At 35.6% G+C, this 22,516-nt stretch overlaps 1 protein-coding gene across 4 annotated transcripts in view; it reads left to right on the top strand.

The window, feature by feature from the left end:
• Polk (DNA polymerase kappa) overlaps nucleotides 1-22,516 on the top strand; it is a 93,762-nt gene that overhangs the window by 32,742 nt on the left and 38,504 nt on the right. The window contains exon 1 of one of the 4 annotated variants that reach the window (XM_063258365.1): nucleotides 20,093-21,698. The exons of 2 other annotated variants lie outside the window; for them this stretch is intronic. In XM_063258365.1, the coding sequence (XP_063114435.1) occupies nucleotides 21,637-21,698 (62 nt within the window). In that variant the 5' untranslated portion in view covers nucleotides 20,093-21,636. Of the gene's footprint in view, nucleotides 1-20,092; nucleotides 21,699-22,516 lie in introns of those variants that run through there. One more of the 4 variants, XM_063258361.1, reaches the window with a different exon arrangement.

Raw genomic sequence — 22,516 nt, 5'->3', positions numbered from 1 at the left:
AGGTCAGATAGGCATTTAAACCGACACTGTAAGCCTAGAAGTTTTTGATATATAAATGAAATCAAATGTACACTTTTGAACCTGGACATAAATTGTGAGATAAATAGGCATTGACAGGTAGTAAAGTAATTGAAAATTATACCTGTCTCAAAATTTTCCCTGGTGCCAGTATTTCTGATAGATCAGTTCTGACTCGATTAAGAACTTAAGCCAATTCTTCTCAGATTTGGCTAGCCAATTAAATATCAATATATTAATATGTAAAGCAATATATAAAATTTTAGTTCTTCACTAAATGTTTCTTTTCCTTTCATTTCACTAAATAATTTAAAGGGCAAGCAGATTAAATGGAGAATTCTGCATTTTTCTTCCGAACTCATTCTTTAGTAGTGTTGGTATAGTGAGAGCCCATCTGACTGAATTACATTTGCCTGCATTATTGTAAATTGCCAAGTAATTGAATTACATAGAAGTGCTAGAGAATTATTATTTGAAAGACTTTTTCTTTTATTTGGGCAGGATCTTATTCTGTTGTCTGTGCTGATCTCTAACTCCTGTGCTCATGTAATCCTTCTATGTCGCCTTCTGGGGAGCTGGAACTCAGGCACATACCACCATGTCTGACCTTTGAAACAGTTTTTCTTAAACTTAGAAGTGATAAAACATTGTACTGTGTACTAATTTCCTACAAGCAAATAGATTATTCTTTTCTCTGTATTTATTCACTGCCTTAAGCATATAGCTCTATATACAGTAGATGATGATTGCCATTGAACATGTGTAGTACAGAAAGTATTATTTTGTATTTATTGTCTGTCAGTGTTAACCTAGATCAGTTTCAGACTCAGACTTGGTTTTCAACACAGATAATCACTTCGTAACAATTTCATGTTAATAGATGTGTTATCTTTTTTCCTTCCCTTCTCTTCCCTCCTCTTCCTCCTGTGTTCCCCTTCCCATTTGAACATGTTCTTCCTACTTCCCAATATCAATCATCCATTCTGCTCCTTATTTACTCTTTGATTTTCTCACATAAGAGAAACAATACAATATTTAAACCTGTGTGTCTGATTTATTTCACTTAAGATTATGGTCTCTAGGTTCATCCATTCAGCTAGAAATGATTCAAGTTTATCTCTCTTTAAGGCAGAGTAGGACTCCATTGTTTATAAATAACAGATTTTCTTTATCCATTTATCTTTTGATGGGCATCTGTACTGTTTCCAAGGTTTAGCTACCATAAATTGTGCTGCTGTAAACTTGGATATATATGTATTACTGTGGTATGACTTTTTAACTCTTTTGGACAGATACCTAAAAGTGGAACAGCTTGGTCAAAATGGAGCCTCTAGTTTTAAGTTTTTTTGAGGGATCTCCATACTTATTTCATACTAGTTGTGCCAGTTTATACATCCACCAGCAGTGGAGAAAGATTCTTTTTTTCTGCATCCTTACCAGAATTTGTTATTGGTTGATTTCTTAATGATTGTCATTATTTCTGGAGAGAGATGAAATTTCAGTGTTATTGTAATTTGCATTTCTCAAATGATAGTGATGCTGAACACTTTCACATATGTATTTTCTGTTTATATTTCTTCATCTGAGAAGTGTCTATTCATGCTAGATGCCCATTTTTGGACTGGGTATTTAAATTTGGGAGGTCTGATTTTTTTGAGTTCTATGTATGTTCTATATTTTAGTCTTTTGTCTGAGGTGTAGCTGATAAAAAAAAATTTTTCCCATTCTGTGTGTATTGTCTCTTCACTCAAATGCTTTTTAATTTGATGTGATCCCGATAGTAGATTCTTTATAATAATTCCTATGCAATCTTGATTTTTTCATAAAATCTTTGTCTATACCAATGACTAAAAGAAGTTTTACTTATTCTTTCTTCCAGAAGATTGTTTCTCTTTTTTAAATTTAGATCTTTGATCCATTTTGATGTTAGTTTAGTGCATGGTGAGAGATAATAGATCTAGATTCAATTTTCAGCATGTAGAAAGCTAGTTTCCCACTTCCATTTATTAAAGAGGCTGTCTTTCCTCCAGTGAAGATGTTTGGTCCTTTTGTCAAAGATAAGGTAACTGAGCACGTTTGAAATTGTTTCTACATCTTTTATTCTGTTTCACTAATCCTCAGGTCTGGTTTGGTTTTTTTGTTTGGTTGGTTTGGTTTGGTTTTTGGTTCTTGTTTGTTTGGTTTTTTTCCAATACCATACTGGTTTTTATCATAGTAGCTTTATAGTATAAATTGAAGTTGGGGACTGTGATGCCCCCTTTCTTGTCTTTGTTGCTCAGAATCAGTTTTATTGTTTTAATTCTCTTCTGGTTTTACATGAACTTTAAATTTGTTTGCTCTAGTGCTGTAAGGTATATTGTCAGTATTATGATTAGGATTGCATTAAATCTATATAACAGTTTTAGAAATATGGCCATTTTCACTGTATTGGCTCTGCCAATCTAGAATAGGGGATATATTTTTATATTCTGTTACCCTTATCAGTCTCCTTTTTTCAGAGTACCGTAGTTTTCAATGTATAGATTTTTCACTTTCTTCATTAGATTGATTCCTAAGTATTTAATTTTTCTTGATGCTATTGTGAAAGACGTAATTTTCTCAGTGAGTTTGCTATTGATTTTTAAGGGTTGACTTTGTCTCCTACTATATTGCTGAATTTGGTTATTATAAGAGCCTTTTGATGGAATTTTTGGGGTCTTCTAGGTAGAGCATCATGCTATCAGCAAATAATAATTTTTTCTGTCTTTCTGAGACAGCATCTCACTATACAGGTCAGGCTGGCCTTGAGCTAACTCCTTAGCCCAGGTCTCAAACTTGCAGCAGTCCTCCTACCTTAGCTTCCTGAATGCTAGGGTTACACGCATACACCACCACACCCAGCTAGCAAATGATTTAAAGTCTTCCTTTCCTATCTTTGTTTCTTTTATTTCCTCCTTTTATCTAATTGCTCTGGCTCGTGTTTCCAGAATACATTGAACATGAATAGTTATAGTGGGCATCCTTGTTTTGCTTTAGAGTGAAAGCATTCAGGTTTTGATCATTTATTACAATGTTGCAACACTATTGATTTGTCATAAATTGCCTTTAAAAAATTTATTTCAGAAAAAAAAGACAGAAAATAAAAACAAAAAGCAAATGAGACAAACAAATACCCCAAAGAGTAACGTATTGGTTTTCAAAACAAGATGATAGGAATTTAACAATGGTTGTCATATTGCATATTGTTACCTTCAAAAGGGTTTCTTAGATTACCAGATGAAGACATGCAAAATCATATGAGTATTATCTGTTCTTTCCCAAGAATTAATACAATTAGTAATATAGTCATCTTAGCTATCTTATGTGTATATAGATATAAATTTATGTCTTTTTCATTTTCCCTTGCTTCTTTCCTCCTTTCCCCTATCCCAGTTACTTTTCCTCTTTGAGCAGATTCTTACCTTTACACAATATTTATTGTAGATTTGGGATCATATTTACTCTTTCATTTTGTTACACTATAGAGACAATACAGTATTTACACATGTGAGTTTGATTTATTTCACTTATGAGTATGGTTTCAAGTCATGTCCATTTATTTATAAAAGCCTCTATGCCGTCTTTCTTTTTTTTTTTATTTTATTTAAGGAGAAAAAGAAAAAACAGAAAAAGGGTACAAGTTATACAGAATTTCAGAAAAAATGAACAGTAGGAAATCACTAGCTAATAGATTACATATTGTCATCTTAGAAATAGTTATTCAAGTTACAAAATTAAAGCATATAAAGTGGATTTTCAAACAGTGAGACTGCAAACAGTTCTGTTCAATGACCCAACAAAACTCAGTGATAAGGTTATCTATCTTATGCCCTTAAATATACATGCAGTTATATCTTTTAGAGCGCTTTCTTTTCCTCTCTTTTGTGCAATGACAATTACACATTTTGGGTTTTATTACTCCCACAGTTCTTACTACTTTTTTTTAAGAGAGTAAAACCAAATGTGACATAATAGAACAGAGTCAGTCAAATCAAAAGGATGGACATAATACATAATGTAAAAACAAAATACAAGGTGATCAACAGTGGTTACTATAATGCCTCTTGCTATCTTAAAAAGAATTATGCAGTCTTTCTTTATAGCTGAGCAGTACTCCAATTTATAAAAATGCCACATCTTTTTTATTCGTTCGTCTATTTATGAGCACTTAATTGTTTCCAAGATCTGACTATTACCAATTGTGCTGCTATAAAACATGAATACACATATATCACTGTGGTATGATGTTTTCAATTCTTGTTGGAAAATGCCCAGAAACGAGATAGCTGGGTCAAATGGAATCTCTAACCCTAGCTTTTTGAGGAATCCACATAGTGATTTTCACAGTGATTATACCAGCATACATACCCACCAACCATGGAGAGTTCTTTTTTCCCCAGAACCTTTTGTTATTTGTTGATTTCTTGATCTTGGCCATTCTTTCTAGAGTCAAATGGAATCTCAGTGTTGTTTTAATTTACATTTTTTGAATGACCAATTATGCTGTCTTAGTTACTTTTCTCTCATTGTTGAGACAAAATGCCTGATGCCTAAATTGAAGGAACAAAAGGTTTATTTCTTACAATTTTGGAGGTTTCAGTCCATACTCAGTTGGCTCCAAGTGGCAGGGTGGCATGTGGGGCTGCCATTTAATGGCTGCCACAAACAACAAGGTGCAAACCGGCAAGAGAGAAAGACACACCTTCTTCCCACCCTTACACTGTATACTGACTCTACTCCTGAGTGGTTGTAGCACTCATACCACCAATCCGGGTGCTAGACAATGAACCAATCACAGATGCTAGATTTGGCTGTGTCCATGATTGCATGAGGCTTGGGGGGCCACTGACATAAACCATGACAGATGCTGAACATTTTTTCATATATTTATTTGCTATTTGTATTTTTTCATTTCAGACGTGTGTATTCATCTCAGATGCCCATTTCTGAATTGGGTCTTTGACTTTTGGGAACCTGGGTTTTTTTTACTTATTTATATGTTCTAGATAAAAGTCCGTTGTCTGAAGGACAATTGGCCAAGATATTTTCGCAATTCATGGGTTTTCTTCTCACTCTGTTGGAGATTTCTTTTGAAGTGCAAAAACCTTTTCATAAGATGAGATCCCAGTTGTTGATTCTGAGAAGTATTTCCTATGCAGTTTGAGTTTTGTTCATGAACTTTCTGCCTAACTTGTGCCTTCAAGATTTCTACCTAGGTTGTCTTCCAGTAGATTTAGTGTTTCTGTTTTAATATTTAGATCTTTGAACTTTTTTGATGTTAATTTAGTACCTGGTGACAGACATGGGTCTAGTTTAATTTTGAACATATACAAAGCCAGTTTTTCCAGCAGCACTTATTAAAGAAAGATGCTTTCTTCCAGTGAACATGTTTGGCTCCTTTGTCAAAGATAAGGTGGCTGAGTATGTTTGTACTTGTGACTGTATCTTATAAGCTACTCCATTGATCTTCAGGTCTGTTTTCATTCCATTACCATGCTGGTTTTGTCACAGTACCTTTGTACTATAATTTCAAATTGGAGATTGTGATGCCTCCTACCTTGCCTTTGTTGCCCAGAATTGCCTTTGCTATTCTCAGTCTCTTCTGGTTCCAGATGAATCTTAGGAATGATTTCTCTAGATCTGTGAGGTATGTAAATGGTATTTTGATTGGAATTACATTAAATCTGTATAACGATTTTGGGAGCATGGCCACTTTAAAAATTATTTTTCCTCCTATCCATGAACAGGGAATGTTTCCATTTTCTGAGATCCTTTTTCTTTTTTTAGGGGGGGGGATAATGTAATCTTCAATGTATAGATCTTTTACTTCCTTTGTTAGATTGATTCCTAAGTATTTTTTTGGATGCTATAATGAAAGATGTGGCTTCCCTTGTTTGTCTCTCAGTGAGTTTGTTTTTTGTGTAGAGGAATGCTATTGATTTTTGAGTGTTGACTTTGTATCTAGCTACATTACTGAATTTGGTTATTACATCTAGAAGTCTTTCAGTGGAGTTTGGTGGTCTTCTATGTAGAGTATATTATCACATGCAAATAATGATAACTTCTTCCTTTCCAATACTTTTTCCATTTATTTTTCTCTCTTGTCTTTTCTCTCTCTTCTTTCTCACTATGGCTAATTTTTCCAGAACTATATTGAATAGAAGTAGTGATAATGGACATCCTTGTCTTGTTCCTGATTTTAGGCTGAAAGTTTTCAGTTTTTGTCTATTTAATAAGATATTGGCTGTTGGTTTGTCACATATGGCTTTTATCAGATTGAGAGAAAGACCATCAATTCCAATTTTCTTTTTTTAAAATTTTATTTAAAGAAAAAACAAAACAAAATAATAAAAGGGTACAAGTAATACAGAATTTCAAAAAAAACAGTAAGAAATCACTAGCTAATAGATTACATATTGTCATCTTAGAAATAGTGGTTCAAGTTACAAATTAAAGCATACAAACTGGACATTCAAATAATGAGACTGCAAACAGTTGTTATCAATGATCCAACAAAACCTTAGTGATATGGTCATCTATCTTACACACCTAAACACACTTGCAGTTGTATCCTTTAGAACACTCTTTTCCTCTCTTTTTTACAATAACAATTAGACATTTTGGGTTTTATTACTCCCACAGTTCTTATTACTTTTTTTTTTTTTGGAAGCGAATAAAATCAAATGTGACAAAACAAAACAGAGTCAGTCAAAACAAAGGATGGAATGATGTAAAAAGAGAATACAAGGTAATAAACAATGGTTATCATAATGCCTCTTGCTACCTTAAAAAGAATTGCCTATGTCATCAGGTATAATAAAATTAAACAAAACAGTAAGGAACAAAACCAATGTAACCTAAACATTGGAGACATTACAGGATTTGAAAAGAAGACAATAGTTAGACCAGAGTGGGCATGATAGTGATTCTTATTGCCTTCACAGTGGTTGCTTATACCCTCAAACTTGATACCATCAAACAAAACAAAATAGAGTAAAATCAGTCCAAACAAGATGGTGAGAGCAATACAATCAAAAAGTTACTATAATATATCCTTCTAATTTTTAAAAAAATTTTCCCTTAATTAAAAAAATAATTAAAAAATAAATTTTTTAAAAAGGGAGACATTGAGATAAAAGAAGACATAACAACATAACAGTACAGGTCAGAACAGAACAATTTAAGCAACATAGTGTTTCACCACAGGATAACCCGACTTAATAGTAGTTATCATAGTGTTTCTTTCCTTGAAATATTTCAGTATAACTTCGTGTACTATAGCATCAAACATATCAAGACAGTGTTAAACCATTCAAGAGGAAGAAAGTATTACAAGGTATTTAGAACCAGCTAACAGAAAATGAAAAATGGTTTCTATATTATCTCTTTGCCTATAAAAAAATTTTGTTTATACTACCACATATAATAAAATCCAGTAAGATACAACATGATAAAAGCAATGGAGACAGAAGAACAACAGTTTCATGAGCCTTCAAAACAAGATGATATTAAATCAGCACTAGCTATTATGATGTCTTGTTTTCTTTAAAATAGCTGCTCATATCATCACAGACAATAAAATCAAACAGCCCATAATAAAACCATTCCAATTAATGAGTGAAAACTTTATAAGCCTTCAAAGCCATATAATGGGAATCATGATTACCACACACTTTTATGTATTTATATAATTTCTTACACTAGGGAAACTATTCAGTATTCAGACATGAGCTTGATTTATTTCACTTATGAGTATGGTCTTAAGCTGTGCCCACTTATTTAAAAATATCTCAATGTCATCCTTCTTTATAGCTGAGTAGTACTCCATTGTATAAAAATACCACAACTTTTTTATCCATTCCTCAGTTGACAGACACTAGGTTGTTTCCAAGATCTGGCTATTACAAATTGTGCCGCTATAAACATGGGTGCACATATATCACTGTTCTTTCAGTTCTTCTGGGAATATGCCTAGAAGTGGTATAGCTGGAACAAATGGGACTTCCAATCCCAGCTTTTTGAGAAATGTCCAGACTGACCTCCACAAAGGTTGTACCAGTCTACACTCCCACCAACAGTGTAGGAGAATTCCTTTTTCCCCACAGCCTCTCCAGCATTTGTTGGTGGTGGTCTTCTTGATTCTGGCCATTCTTTCTGGAGTGAGATGGAATCTCAGTATTGTTTTAATTTGCATTTCTCTAATGACTAATGATGATGAACATTTTTTCAGGTATTTATTTGCCATTTGTATTTCCTCATCTGCGAACTGTGTATTCATTTCGCCCATTTTTGGATTGGGTCTTTGAATTTTGGGGGTCTGATTTTTTTAATTCTTTATATGTTTTAGACAGAAGTTCTTTGTCTGAGGGACAGTTCACTAAGATTTTTTCCCAGTTCATGGGTATTCTTTTCACTATGCTGGAGATTTCTTTTGACATGCAGAAACTTTGTAATAAAACGTTATCCCAGCTATTGATTCTGGGAAGTATTTCCTGTGCAGTTTGTGCCCTGTTCATGGATTCTCTAACTACCCCTATGTCTTCAAGGTTTTTACCCAATTTGTCTTCCAATAGATTTAGTGTTTCTGTTTTAATATTCAGATCTTTGATCCATTTAGATTTTAATTTAGTACATGGTGATAGGCATGGGTCTAGTTTTAGTTTTTGGCATACGGAGAGCCAATTTTTTCCAACACCATTTATTAAAGAGACTGTTGTTCTTCCAGTGAACCTGTTTGGCCCCTTTATCAAAGATAAGGTGGTTGAGTGTGTTGGTAGTTGTGGTTGTATCTTCTAATCTATTCCATTGATCTTTGGCTCAATTTTGATTCCAGTACCACGTTTTTTTTTACTATGGTTGCTTTGTAGTATAACTTCAAGTCAGGGATTGTTATGCCTCCGGCCTTGCCTTTGCTGCTTAGAACTGTCTTTGCTATTCTAGGTCTCTTCTTGCTCCAGGTGAATTTTAGGAGTGATTTCTCAAGTTCTATGAGGTATGTTGATGGTATTTTTATCGGGATTGCATTGAATCTGTATGACAGTTTTGGGAGAATGGCCATTTTCACATTATTTATTCTTCCTATCCATGAGCAAGGGTTGGCTTTCCACTTTCTGAGATCCTCTTCAATTTCTTTTTTCAGTGTATTATAATTTTCCCTGTATAGGTTTTTCACTTCTTTCATGAGTGTAATTCTTAAATATTTCATTTTTTTTGGTTGCTAGTATGAATGGTGTGGCTTCTCTTATTTCTCTGTGATCTTCTTGTTAATGTATAGGAATGCTATTGATTTTTGAGCATTAATTTTGTATCCAGCTACATTACTAAATTTGTTTATTATATCTAAGTGTGTTTCAATGGAGTTTTGGGGGTCTTCTATGTAAAGTATCATGTCATCTGCAAACAATGAAAATTTAACTTCTTCTTTTCCTATCTTTACCCCTTTTATTTCTCTCTCTTGTATAATTGCTCTGGCTAGTATTTCCCATACTATATTAAATAGGAGCAGTGATAAGGGACATCCTAGTCTTGTGCCGGATTTTAAAGTAAAAGCCTTCAATTTTTGGTCATTTATTATGATACAGAGTGTTGGTTTGTCATAGATGACCTTTATTATAATGAGGTAAAGACCATCTATTCCACTTTTCTGTAAAGTTCTTATCATAAATGAATTTTGGACCTCATCAAAACCTTTTTCTGCATCTATAGAAATGATCATGTGATTCTTACTTTTGGCTCTATTGATATGGTGAATTACATTTATTGATTTACGTATGTTGAACCATCCATGCATGCCTGGGATGAATCCCACTTGGTCATGGTGTATAATCTTCTTGATGATTTCCTGCATTCTATTTGCCAATATTTTATTGAGAATTTTTGCATCTGTGTTCATTAGGGAGATTGACCTGTAGTTCTCCTTTTTAGTTGGGTCTTTCTCAGGTTTTGGTACTAGAGTAATATTTGCTTCCAGGAATGACTTAGGAAGGATTACCTCCCATTCAATTTCATTGAAGAGTTTGAGGAGTGTTGGCATTAAGTCTTCTTTGTATTTCTTGTAGAATTCTGCAGTGAATCTGTCTGGGCCTGGGCTCTTCTTTGTAGGTAAGGACTTAATTACATTTTCAGTTTCATTAATAGGAATTGAGTTATTCAGCAGTTTTACATCTTCTTGACCTAGCTTTGGTACTTCATCTGTTTCTAGGAACCTGTTTCTTCTGGGTTATCAAACCTTTGAGAGTACAGGTTTTCAAAATAGGTGTTGATGATCTTCTGTATTTCTGTAGAGTCAGTAGTGATTTCACCTTTTTCATTTCTCATTGCATGAATTTGAGCTTTTTCTTCCCTTTTTAAAATAAGGTTGGCTAGGGGCTTATCAATTTTATTTATTCTTTCAAAGAACCAACTCTTTGATTCATTTATTCTTTAGATTTTTTTTTTAGTCTCTATTGCATAGACTTCTGCTCTGATTTTTATGATTTTCTCTCTTCTTTTGGCTTTGGGCTTGACTTCCTCTTCTTTTTCTAGATGTTTGAGGTGTAACATCAGGTTATTTATTTGTATTTGTTCTGTTTTCCTGATGTGGGAACTCAGTGCAATAAATTTTCCTCCGAGGACAGCTTTCATTGCATCCCACAGATTCCATAATTTGTATTTATATTTTTTTTTGCTTGTAGGTATTGTTTAATTTCTTCTTATTTTTCCCTGTGACCCACTGATTACTCAAGAGTGTGTTATTCAGTTTCCATGTTTTTGTGGGATTTTTGCAGTACCTCTTATCATTAATTTCTAATTTCATAGCGCTATGATCCAATAACATGCAAGGGATAATTTCAACTCTTTTGCATTTATTTGAATATGTTCTCTGAGCTAATATATGGTCTGTTTTAGAAAATTATCCATGTACTGCTGAGAAGAATGTGTATTCTGATGTTGTTAGATGGAACACTCTGTATATGTCTATCAAGTCCATTTGTTCACAGGTGTGATTCAGTTCTGTTATTTCTTTGCTGATTTTCTGTCTGCTTGATCTGTCCCTTGATATCAATGGTGTGTTAAGGTCTCCTGTTATAATTTTGTTACTGATAATTTGGTTTTTCATTTCTGTTAATACTTGTTTTGTATAACTGGGTGCTCTAGAATTTGGTGCGTATATATTTAAGGTAGTTATCTCTTTCTCTTGAAGTTTCCCCCTAACCAGTATGTAGTGACCTTCTTTATCTCTTCTGACTGTTATTGGTTTGAAGTTCACATTGTCTGCAAACAGAGTAGCTGCTCCTGCGTTTTTTTTGTTTTTTTGTTTTTTTGTTTTTTTGTTTTTTGTTCCTGTTACGTGAAATATTGCTTTCCATCCTTTGACTTTCAGTCTGTGAGTATCCTTTTTGGTTAGATGGCTTTCTTGTAGACAGCATATGTTTGGATTTTGTTTCTTGATCCATTCTGCCAGTCTGTTTCTTTTAATTAGTGCATTGAGACCATTTACATTAATAGTTATAACTGTTATATGTTGGTTTATTGTTGACATGTTATCTTTCTGCTGTTGCATCTTTATCATTCTATTCTGTTTGTCTGCTTTGCTTAGTAGTTTTTTCCTAAGTATATCTAAACTTTCTTTCAATGTTCTTTGCAGGGTTGGTTTGGTGATCATGAAGTTCTTCAGGTGTTCTTTGTCATGGAAATATCTTATTTCTCTGTCGATTTTGAGGGACAGTTTTACAGAGTACATCAGTCTAGGTTGGAAATCATTTTCCTTTAGGATCTGGAATACTTCACTCCATGCTCTTCTTGACTTAATTTTTGTGGTGAGAAGTCTGCTGTGATTCTGATAGGTTTTCCTTTATAAGTGATCTGTGTTTTCTGTCTGACAGCTTTTCCTTATGTTGGATTTCTGGAGTAGTGATTATTATATGTCTGGGTGTAGTTTATTTTAGTTATGTCTATTTGGAGTTCTATATGCTTCATTGATCTTAATATCAATTTCCAATCTCATGTTTGGGAAATTTTCAGCTATTACTTCTCTAAACATCCTCTTGACATCCCTTATGTTGTCCCCTTCTTTTTAATTTATCCCTGTCAATCTTATGTTGTTTTTCTTTGCATCATCTTGCAATTGTTGAATTTTTATTTCCTAGTGCATTATTTTTAAAAGATCTTTCCTTTCCTGTTCACTAGCTGCATCTTGTCTTCAAGCTCTGAAATTCTATCTTCACTTTCATTGAGGTGGTTTTTACAGCTTTCAATGGAATTTTTGATTTCCTGTGTATTCCTGTGATTTTCCTGTATAGTTCTGTGCATCTGCTTTTTGTATTCTGTTTGTTTCTTTTATTGTATATCCAGGGATTCTATCATTTTGTTTAGTTCCTCCAATTTTTTTAACTGTGTCTTCTTTAGATATGTTCAGCATCTCCTTCATTTCTTTTATCATTTCTTCTTTTACCTGGGAGATTATTTTTAGTTTGAATTCCTTTAAAGCTAGCTTCCCAGGGTTGCTTTTTTATTTCAGTTGCTACTATGTCCAATATTTCAGGTGTATGGCATATATTTTCTTCTATGTACATAGCTCCTAAGGTTTCTTGGGATGGGCTCGAGATTTGAGATTTTAATTTGGTCTTTCGTTTTGTCATTTTCCTATATTTCTATGTTTCAAGTGTTATTCCAAGGCTTCTCCAGGGTCTGTTGGAAATCCTCTTCTATGCCCTCAGCTCCTGGGACTCTCACCACCCAGTTCCCTGGTTTGAGAGAGGGTCACTGGAGTGGGGTAGGCCGGCTCAAGCCCAGCCTCTGGAACCAATGCTTAGAACTCCAGAGTCCGCCAAGCACGGCTGGGTGCAGGGAGGCCATTGTAGGCATGCTCAGGACCCGCCACGCTGGTCTAGTGCACCTGGAAACTGCACAGTTCCCTGTCCGGGGCTGAGTGAGTGTCCCAACCTAGCTGGACACAGGGGGCACTCACCCCAGGCCGCCCTGCCTCTAGAACTGATGGCGCCCGCTTGCTTGCTCAGAACTCCAGAGTTCAATTCCAATTTTCTGTAGGGCTTTTATCATGAATGAGTGTCAAATTTTGTCAAAAACTTTCTCTGCATCTATTGAGATGACCATGTGATTCTTGTCTTTGACTCTGTTGATATGGTATATTATGTTTATTGATACGCATATGTTGAACCACTCCTGCATTCCTGGGGTGAATCCTATTTGATCATTGTGTATAATCTTCTTGGTGATTTGTTGCATTCTATTTGCCAGTATTTTATTGAGGATTTTTGCATCTATGTTCATTAGGAAGACTGGCCTGCGGGTTTCTTTTTTGGTGTGGTCTGTTGGTATCAGGGTAATACTTGCTTCCAGGAATGAAATAGGGAAAACTGCTTCCCTATCAATTTCACTTGAGAGTTTGAGGAGTGTTAACATTAAGCCTTCCATACATTTCTTGTAGAAATCAGCAGTGAATCCATCTGGACCTGGGCTTTTCTTTGTTGGCAAGGTTCTAATTACATTTTCAATTTTATTAACTGAAATTGGGTTATTCTGATGTTTTTACATCTTCTTGATCCAGCTTTGGTAATTCATATGTTTCTAGGCATCTGTCCATTTCTTCTATGTTATTGAATCTTTGAGAGTAAAGATTTTTGAAGTATTTAATGATGACAGGTATTTCTACCAGGTTTATAATAATTTCACCCTTTTCCATTCTTACTATGTGGATTTGAGTTTTTTTCCTCTTCTTTATAAGGTTGGCTAGGTGTTTATCAATTTTTCTTATTCTTTCAAAGAACCAACTCTTTGATTCATTAATTCTTTGTATTGTTTTCTTAATTCCAGTGGCATTAATTTCTGCTCTGATCTTTTTAATTTCCTCCCTCTTTTGGGTTTTGGGCTTGATTTGCTCTTCTTTTTCTAGAAGTTTGAGGTGCAACATTAAGTCGTTTACTTGTGTTCCTTCCATTTTCCTGATATTGAATTTACTGCCATAAATTTCCCTCTGGGGACTGCTTTCATTGTGTCCCACATATTCGAGTAAGCTATATTTGCATTTTTATTCACTTATAGATATTATTTAATTTCTTCTGTGACCCATCAGTTGTTTAGGAGAGCGTTAAATTCTGTGGGGTTCTTGTGCGGGATTTTGTCATTAATTTCCAATTTTTGTGCACTATGGTCAGATAATATGCATGGAATTATTTTAGTTCCTTTGCATATACTTAAGCATGTTCTGTGGGCTAGTATATGATCTATTTTTGAGAGTGACCCATGTGCCTCTGAGAACAATGTGTATTCTGATGCTATTGGCTAGAGCACTTGGTACACATCTACTAGATCCATTTGTTCACAAGTTTGATTTAGTTCTGTTATTTCTTTGCTGAATTTTTTTAAATTTTATTTTGAAAGTAGTAAAACTACAACAGAACAAAGCTAATTGAGACAATGCAGTGAAATTGGTACAGAACTTCACAGTAGGATACTGGAACAATAGTAATAGTTATTTTGGTATATCTCATTATCTTTACAATAGTTGTCCAGTCAATTAGGTAGAGTGAAATCAAACCAAAAGCAGAACATTATAAAACCAATTGAGAGTATTGAATAGAGCAAACAACACAAAACAGTTTGAAAGCAACCTTTGTCTTCAAACTGAAGATAGAAGGAAATCCCCCATATTTACTATATTGCATATGGTCATCCTCCCAAGAAATGCTGAGACATCTATCCCAGGTAGCTACTGTTGGGGAGGAGGGTGTCTGATTCTCAGCCCACATGCTGGTAGGCCACGGGAGCCTCTGGTTCTCCTCCCGGCCCACACCAGGGACGCTTACCAAGAGGGCAGAAGAATAAGCTGCCCAAGTCCCACCATGGCTGGATCTTGGGAGCTCTGGTTCTCCTCCTGGCCCATGCTGGGGGTGCTTACCAAGAAGGTGGAAGAATAAGCTACTCTGCTGAATTTTTGTTTGGTTGGTCTGTCTCTTTGTGACAATGGGGTGTTAAGGGCCCCCATTATAACTGTATTATTGCTTATTTGATTTTCATGTCTGTTAAGATTTATCTTAAATAGTTGGGTGCTCCCATGTTCAGTGCATATGTATTTATGATTGTAATCTCTTCCTCTTCAAGTTTTCCCCTAATAAGTATGTAATGACCTTCTTTATTCTTTTGATCATTCTTGAAGTTCACATTGTCTGCAAACAAAATAGCTACCCTTGCTTTTTTCTGGGTTTCTGTTATATAGAATATTGTTTTCTATCCTTTGACTTTTAGTCTATGAATTTCCTTTTGGGTTAAATATGTTTCTTGTACACCACATATTGCTAGATTTTGTTTCTTCATCCACTCTGACAATCTATTTCTTTTTATTGGTGAGTTGATGGATATGTAGTGACTTATCCCTGTCATGTTTTCTTTTTTACTTTTTAAAAAAATTTTAGTTAAAGAAAGACAAAGCAAAACAGAAAACGGGTAGAAGTAGTACATACTTTCAAAGAGAAAAATAAACTAATAAATCACTAGTTGATGTTTACATATTGTCCCCTTACAAATAATTGTTCAAAATACAAAAGTGGAACATATAAGTGGGATTTCAAACAGTATCCTTGTCATATTATCTTTCTGTTGTTGGTTTTTCTATGTTTTCTGTTTAATTGTTTACCCTGCTTAGTGGTTTCCTTCTGCTGTTCTTGGGATTATAGGTACTTTATCTTTTTCTAGACTGTCTTTTAGTACTCTTTGTAGTGTTGGTTTGGTGGTCATGAATTTCTTCAGTTGTTCTTAGTCACAGAAAAATCTTACTTCTCCATCAATTTTCAAAGATAGTTTTGCAGGACACATAAATCTGGTTTGGAAGTTATTTTCTTTCAGGACTTGACTTCACTTCTAGCTCTTCTTGACTTGAAGGTTTGTGTTGAGTCTGCTGTGATTCTGATAGGTTTTCCTTCATAGGTGATCTATTTGTTTTCTCTAACAGCTTTAGTTATTCTGTTCTTGTGTTGAATTTCTTGAATCTTAATTATTATACGTCTGGGTGAAGATTTATTTTGGTTATGGTTAATCTGGCCATATATGCCTCACTTATCTGCATATCAGATTCTTTTTCCATGCTTGGAAATTTTTCTACTATCATTTCTCTCAATAGCCTTCTTATATCATTTATGTTGACCCCTGCTTTTTTTGACACCTATCAGTCTTATATTGTTTCTTTTTGCATCATCCTGTTAAATTGTTTTTTCCTGTTTCTTTGTTTATTTTAAGAGATCTTTTCTATCATGATCATAAGCTTCCATCCTGTCTTCAAGGTCTCATAGTCTATCTCCAGATTCATTCAGGCAGTTTTGCCAACTTTTAATGGAATTTTTAATTTCCCAAATATCCCTGTTAATCTGTTTCATATATTCTAATTCTGTATTACATTGTTCATTCAAGGTTTCCATTGTTTTCCTATGTTCTTATATTTTTTTCTAGATACTCTTTAGATACACTCAACATTTCTTTCATAATGTTTATCATTTATTTTTTTACCTGGGAGATTATTTCTGACCTGATTTCCTCTATAGCTTCATGTAATTGTTTCTTTTCTTTAGTTGCTACCATTTTAGAAAGTTGAGTCATGAATTTCCAGTGTCTTCCATGTCTTTATTTTTAAATTTTTTTTATTTTAAAGAGGGTAAAATTAAACAGAACAAAACAGATCATAAGAAAACAATTTAAGAAACACAGATTTCAAAGCAAGACCACTGGATATCTTCACTGTCTATCATATTATCTCCTGTTTTCTTCCAAATAGTTGTCCATATCTTCACACATAGTGAATACATACTGAACAATATAGTATTAAAAAGATCAGAACAGGATGATGAAGACATTTTAGGTCTTCAAGACCAGACATTAGGGAAGTCAACAATGGCTGCCATAATGTCTCGTGTTCTCTTCGAAATATTTGTTCATATCTTTACATATGTTGAAATTAAACAACAGAAAATAGACTAATATCATTCTGAACAGAAAATAATAGTATTGCTAGATTTTATATTCTAATGCTACAGAATTAGCACTGGGTATCTTAGTGTATCTTCTTCTTCAGGGTATCTGTTCATTACATCGTGCATTATCATAAACTGTTTGGAAGTTCTACCCATGGTATACCTATCCTTTCTGTATTATAGGGAAAAACAGATCAAAACAAGACAACAAAGCAAATTCCTAGAAAAACATGAAAAGAAAAAGACATATAAAACCACATTACTAGGTGATCTATCGTAGTTACTATGATGTCTCTTGTTATTTTTAATAGAATTGTTTATATCATCAGGCATAATATAATTGAACATAGCACTACATAGCAATATTAATAAATACACAACATTGGAGACATTGTAGGACTTCAGAAACAGTTAATAATCAAATAAGAATGAGTATATTATTGCATCTTGTCATCTTCAGAGTAGTTGCCTCTACTCTTAGACTTGATACTATCAAACATACCAAATTTGAATAAAATCAGTCAAGACAAAATAGCAGTCTAACAAGCCAGATTCAAATAAGATCAGTCTTATAAAATATTGGTAACTGAAAAAAAAAACAAATAAGATCAGTCATAGTAAGACAGTGTAATTAATAATTACACTCCAGTGTAAGTAATAAATACAGAGCTTCAGTTTAAGTTAATAAGGAATTAAGGATATTTACTGTAGCATATCCTGCTGTTTTGGGGATAGCTATCTGTGCTCTCAAATCTAGTATGAGTAGACAGACTGGAACAGAATAAAATCAAACTAAGCAGAGTGATAAGACTAATGTGGTTTTTAAATCCTGATAAACTATTAACAATGTCCTCTGCCTTCATTTTTTAGACAGTTCCTCCCCTTTCCCTTTCTCAGGGTGCTTTGTACATTTTGGGTCCCACTAACTCCTTTAGTTTTTAGATTGGGAGGGCAACCTGTTACCTATCTAAGTGGTGCTGAACCTTTTTACCCCTGAGCTTGATCTTGAGCTGTATTCCTTTAGCTACTAAAGCCTCAAGATTTTCCTTCCTTATAGCTGAGTAGTTCTCCACTACACAAAAGTGTCATGACTTTCCAACCTATCTGCAGCTGCTGAACAAGCTGGCCCTATTTTTCTCTGGTTCCCTGTTACATAGAGCATCATTTTCTCATCTTTGACTTTTGGTTCATTAACCCTCTTTCAGGTTTAGTATATTTCCTATTCAAAAACATCTGGATGGACCCTGTCTCTTGATCTGCTTTGCCTGATCTGCTTTGCCTGTGTTTTTTTTTTGTTAGTGTATCAAGGCCATCTATGTTAGAGATTATAGCCAACCTTTTCTGCCTCATCTCTGCTATGCTATTTTTTTGCTATTGATTGTCTACTTTTCTCCTTCATTCCACTGTCTGCCCTGTTCATTGAGGCTTCTCTGTCACTTTTGCTGGAATCCTGGTATTTTTTCTCTCTCTAGAATGTCCTTCAGTATTTTTTGTAGGTTGGATTGGTGATCACGACCTCCCACAGTTCCTGTTTGTCATGGAAACATCTTGTTTCTCCATTAAATTTGAGATACAGTTTTTCAGGGTACATCAATCTGGGTTGGAGGTTATTTTCTTTCAGGGCTTGGAATACTTCGCTCCAAGCTCTTCTTGATTTGATAGTTTGTGTCGAGAAGTCTGTCATGATCCTGATGGGTTTTCCTTTATAGGTGATCTGTTTCTTTTCTCTGACCACTTTTAATATTCTGTTCTTGTGATGAATTTCTGGGATCTTGATTATTTTATGTCTAGGTGTAGATCTGTTTTGGTTGTAGGTGGCTGGAATTCTATATGCCTCATTTATCTGTGTATCCTTTCCTTTTCATCTGCTTGGAAAGTTTTCCTTAATTATTTCTGTGAATAGCCTTTGTAATTCATTTGTGTTTACTCCTGCTTCATTTACATTTTCTATTCTTAAGTTATAGAACTCTTGTTGTCTTCTAACCTTTGTATTGCTACTTCCTGGTTCCTTGTTATTTTTAAGAGATCTTTTCTTTTATGACCATACATTGCAAATCTATCTTCAAGTTTTGAAAGTCTAACTTTAGTTTCTGTCGAGGAATTTTGCTAGCTTTCAATAGAGTTTTTAATTTCCTGGTAATCTCTTTGGATTTGTTTCATGTTTTCTAGATTTTGTTTATATTCTTCATCAAAGGTTTCTCTCCTTTTTCTGGGTTCCTGCATTCTTCCATCTGTGTCTTCTTGATAGGTATTTAGCATTTTTTATTAATCTTTTTATATCTTGTCTCACTTAAATTAGAATTTCAGTTTTAAGTTAGTCTATGAAGTCACAAAAGTATTTCTTTATTTCTGCTGATACTGTGGCTGATATTGCACGATTGCTGCCCTTGATCTCTTCTGTATTTACTTCTCCTGGACTTATTTTCCCTGGGTCAGTGGCTGGAGGCTTTTTCTTGTTTCTTTCTCTTGTCATGTTTCTGGTTTCTTTCAGATAGGTGTATGGTTGAGGTCTCAGGCCCTTTCCATATTGCCTACAGTTTTTTGGCTGGCTGGGGGCTTGCTGATCTCTCCAGTTTACTGTTATTTGAGGTGTATGCAGGGACTGTGGGTTGGCCCCTCTCCTCTGAGCCAGTCAACCAAGTGTCTTCTGCACGTTAGTCTGTGCCATGCAGATGTCACAGGTTTGGGACAGTTTCATCCCTGGCTATTGGGTCCTGACCAGGGGCATGACCCAGCCCAAGCGGATCCCACCAGTCCTCTTTGGGCCGGGCGGCTGACTGATGCCACTGCGGTTCCAGGTTCAGGCCCATCCTGCCCAACTCCAATATGTCATCCAGCCAGTTACCCCCTCCATGGTACCCAGTTCCTAGCACTTACCATGGGTTAATGCAGCTGTCCACTTTGGTTCTACTCTCTGTTGCGCCGCATCCTCCCACCAAGGGCCCTGAGCTCACCAACTCCCGATTTTGGTGGCCGCGACTTCAGCACGACTGTGAATTGTCTGACTCCCAGGCGCACCCAGCACAGCGCAGGACCAGCCCCAGTGTGAGTGTCTGGTTCCAGCCTTTTGTCCACATTTTCCTTCCTTTTTTTTTTTTTTTTTTTTCTTTTTCCTCAGTTTCTTCTTGGGTCATGAAAATCCCTCTCTTTTCATCTGGTCTTCTCACTGGTGTTAAATTCTAGTGTCTGAGTTATTTTTCTCAGAGAGACTCTATCCTGCCTACCTATCAAGCTGCCATCTTCAGACCCCAACCCAGTATCTTCCATTTCAGTGTCTCCTGGGTTTGTTGTTGGTAGGCTGGAGGATTGGAACTGCATCTTGCTCTTTGTCATTTTCCTGTGGGACCTGTGTGGCCAGGCACCTTCCCAAAGTATTTCACTGGATTGCTGTGCTTGGCAGAGCTTTGATCCTCTGATATCTACATGGCTAGCCATGGCACACCCCCAAACTATGGCCCTGGAGCCTTCCACTGTGATGGGCAAAGTTCAAAATCTTCAGGACCTATCAGCTAGGCTGGTCACTCCCTGATAGATAGCTCTGGCTCTCTGGGCTGGGCAGGGCTTAGTACCTCTGAGACCTGTGAGTTTGGCCAGGTCTTCCCCTGATGGATTGTGCTGGGATGCTGGGTTGGGCAGAGCTTGGATCCTCCTTGCAGCTAGCAGGGATTTACCCCCAGAATGTGGCATCAGGTCTTGCACCTCACTCATTGGAGTTCAAAATCTCTGGGACCCAGGTGGCTTGCTTGGACAAACACCTGATAGAGTGTTGCACCTGGCTGGGAGGAGTTCAGAGCCTCCAGGACCCCAGTGTCTAGCCAGGATGCACCTCCAGAGTGTGGTACCAGGCCCTTGCAGTTGATTGGGAGGAGTTTAGAGCATCTGGACCACACTGCTAGCCGGGACACACCTCCAGAGTATGGCCCTGGGGCCTTGATCCTGGCCTGGCCATCAAGAATTGCTTTTTACCAAGTAAGAGAAAGGCCTTCTATTCCAATTTTCTGTAGGGATTTTTTTTTACATTTATCAACTAGCATATGTTGAACCATCCCTGCATCACTGGGATGAATTCCACTTGCTCATGATGTACAATCTCCTTGATGATTTGTTGTGTTCTGTTTGCCAGTATCTCCTTGACCATTTTTGTATCTATATTCATTAAGGAAATTGGCCTGTGCTTCTCTTTTCAATTGGATCCTTCTCTACCTTTGGTATCAGGGTAATAATTGCTTTAAGGAATGACTTTGGAAGTATTGCTTCCTTTTCAAATCATTAAAGAGTTTGAGATGTGATGCCATTAGTTCTTTTCTAAAGTTCTTGCAGAATTGAGTAGTGAATCCATTAGAACCTGAGCTTTTCTTTTTTGGTAGTTTTTAAATTACTTCTTTAATTTTATTGACTGGTATTGGGTTATTTAGAATTTTTATATCTTCTTGATTCAGCTTTGGTGATTCATATGTGTATATGAATTTGTGCTTCTTTCTTTCTTTCTTTCTTTCTTTCTTTTTTTCTTTTAGGTCTTTTTGAGACAGGGTGTCACTATGCAGTTCCGGTTGGCCTTGAGCTCATTTTGTAGTCCAGGCTGGTTTTGAATTTGCAGTGATCCTCCTGCCTTAGCCTCCCCAGTGCTGGGATTACAGGCATGTGCCACCATGGCCAGCTTCTGCATTTTCCTTCTTATTGGAGTACAAGTTCTCAAAGCAGGTATTGTGATCTTCTGGATTCTGAAATATCTGTGGTGATTTCACCCTCTTCATGCCTAATTGAATGGATTTGAGTGTTTTCTTTCCTTTCTTTGGATAAGGTTGGCTAAACATTTGCCTATTTTACTTACTCTTTCAGGGAATCAACTGTTTAATTCATTGAGTCTTTGTATTGTTTTCTTAGTCTCAGTGCATTAATTCCTACTGTGATCTTTATAATTTCCTCCCCTGTATGCACTTTAGACTTGACTTACCCTTCTTCTAGAAGCTTGAGTTTCAACTTTAGGTTGTTTATTTAAGCTTGCTCGGTTTTACTAATGTGGGTATTCACTGCCATGAATTTACCTTGTAGGGCTGCTTTTATTGCATCCTGTAAGTTCTAGTATCTTTCTAGTATCTGGTATCACCATTATTATTTAATTGTAGAAACTGTCTGATTTCTTCTTCTTCTTCTTCTTCTTCTTCTTCTTCTTCTTCTTCTTCTTCTTCTTCTTCTTCTTCTTCTTCTTTTTCTTCTTCTTGTTTTTTTGAGTTTTTGGAGTTTTTTTTTTTTTTTTTTTGGCTTTTTGAGACAGGGTCTAATATGCAGTTCAGGCTGGCCTTGGGCTCACCCTTATAGCCCAAATTTGTCTCAAACTTGCAACAATCCTCCTACCTCAGCCCACTGAGCGCTGGGGTTACAAGAGTACACCACCACACCCAGCTCTAATTTCTTCTTTATTTCATATGTGACCCATTCATTGTTCAGGAAGGTGTTATATAATTTCCATCTGTTTATGAAGTTCTTGTGGTCTCTTTTGCCATTGATTTCCAATTTCA

This window comes from Cavia porcellus, unplaced genomic scaffold, assembly GCF_034190915.1.
Source record: "Cavia porcellus strain 051 isolate PalLab524CR breed Dunkin Hartley unplaced genomic scaffold, mCavPor4.1 scaffold_11, whole genome shotgun sequence".
Taxonomy (NCBI): domain Eukaryota; kingdom Metazoa; phylum Chordata; class Mammalia; order Rodentia; family Caviidae; genus Cavia; species Cavia porcellus.
The sequence above is the reverse complement of the archived record's forward strand: the minus strand, read 5'-3'. Positions and strand labels throughout refer to the sequence as shown.